Source organism: Pundamilia nyererei, unplaced genomic scaffold (genome assembly GCF_000239375.1).
Source record: "Pundamilia nyererei isolate P.nyererei 1_Seehausen unplaced genomic scaffold, PunNye1.0 scaffold00398, whole genome shotgun sequence".
Classification (NCBI taxonomy): Eukaryota; Metazoa; Chordata; class Actinopteri; order Cichliformes; family Cichlidae; genus Pundamilia; species Pundamilia nyererei.
This window is the reverse complement of record NW_005187799.1, coordinates 36,118-37,874: the sequence shown is the minus strand read 5'-3', so window position 1 is coordinate 37,874 and position 1,757 is coordinate 36,118. Positions and strand designations below refer to the sequence as shown.

Below are 1,757 nucleotides of genomic sequence, written 5' to 3'. Positions count from 1 at the left end.
TTCACACTATGCTTCAAAATGAAAGTTTATATGACTTGTGATCGACATGTCATTAGCCAATACACAACTAGTTTCGCAGTCAGACTCGCCCCTCCTTGTCACATTCAAATGTTTGTTAACCAAAAGCTGAAAACAGTAAATTCAAACCTTCAAACGGGGCTCCAACTTGTATACCGTCTATCGAAAACACACTTATCCCAAGCCCCAGTTTGATTTAACTGGTCATTCTGGGGCAATGTGTTTATGTAAATAACCAGTACTTAATGTTTTCTATTGCTTTCCATTGTATTACTAACAAAAATCTTAGAAAAACAGGTGCTTTCAACTTTTTCAACTCAGAAAGTGAGCTCATAGTTGGATTTGACTTTCCCCTCAAAAATTAAATGCAACAATGAACCTGCACAGCCATGATACAACCCTGGCCGTTGGTCACATATTCTGTAGCATAAAATTGTCTTTCTTTTGGCTAATATTACCAGACAATGCAGATGCAGACAAATTGCTCGTCACTGGCAATATGCTATCTGAAGCCATATCAGTATTTGAGTCGTGAAGTTTATGTTGGAGTCTGTTGGTAATTAGTGGGATATTATTGGCTAGAGCCAAACAAGTTTATAAATAATCATTATACCATTTAGGAGCAGTGTATCCTATGGGGGAGTGACCCTGTTTAGCTTGAACCTTTACTTTTAGAACTGTGTAAACTTAACACACACAAAAAAAGCTACAGAATGAGAAAAATCCCAAAAGCATAATATGGGTGCTTTAAACTAAAGGTGCTATGTAATGGAAGGAAATTCAAATTAATTGTATATATAAATAAATATATATGTTTTTTAAGCTGAGTTGGCATTAAAAATAAGCCAATAATAACCTTACAGAAAAACCTAATTTTAAGGCAAGAATACAAAAATATTCTTGCATGAAACTTTTTGTTTCCATTATCATACTTAACATGTGGACAAGTTACAATACAACGATCTGCAGACAATTTGCAGCACTCACGATGTGCAGAAGTGTATGTTAATGTATGAAAATCCCCAGTCAAATTTTGGGAACTCCTTTATGAATGTACACCAATAAAAAAAACCAAACAAAAAACAATTTAATCATTAAATACAAAATACTCCAGCCAGTGATTTGTGCTATAGTTTCAAATGCTGGTCTGTAGAGTCAATGCCTGTGTACTGTTGCATTCTTCAAACTCATAATAGTGTTCACATTTCGAGAGTGTTCCTACGTACACCTTAACACTGTACTCAAAGAATTTCAGCAGCAGGACACTTCAGAGCAACTGATACACAAAAAACAACATAACACACACAAAGAAGTTGGTGAAAACTGAGCAGAGCTACAGCAAAGAGAGAAAGAGGCTGGAATGGAAGTTTGACTCAGTTGTTCTCGAACAGAGAAAGCAGATCATCACTGCTGTTGTTGGGAAGGTCCGGAGGGCCCAGATAGGACAGCAGCTCATCTGGGTTGGTCAGCTCAGGAAGAAGCTTGATGACAGATAATTAAGGGAAAAAAATAGACACTTAAAATGTTTTTAAAATTAAATAAACACTGAAAGTTTGAGATACAGCAATCTTATTAAAACTGTATTCAAATCTTTATATACACAAACAAGAACTAAACTTCTTGTTTACCCCACTCTTTCTGTGGATCATGTTCATATTTCTGTTCCTTTATGGGAAATGTTTTGCTACACTATGTTTATATGTTTTTATGATTTCTTTACTATTCTTTTTTTTTTTTTT

General features: G+C 34.9%; 1 protein-coding gene across 1 annotated transcript in view; it reads right to left on the bottom strand.

The window, feature by feature from the left end:
• Nucleotides 1-1,391: 1,391 nt before the first annotated feature.
• The window catches only part of zmiz2 (zinc finger, MIZ-type containing 2), a 31,032-nt gene continuing 30,666 nt past the window's right edge, over nt 1,392-1,757 (bottom strand). The window contains exon 19 of the mRNA XM_013915923.1: nt 1,392-1,499. Coding sequence (XP_013771377.1) covers nt 1,392-1,499 — 108 coding nt within the window. The remainder of the gene's footprint in view (nt 1,500-1,757) is intronic.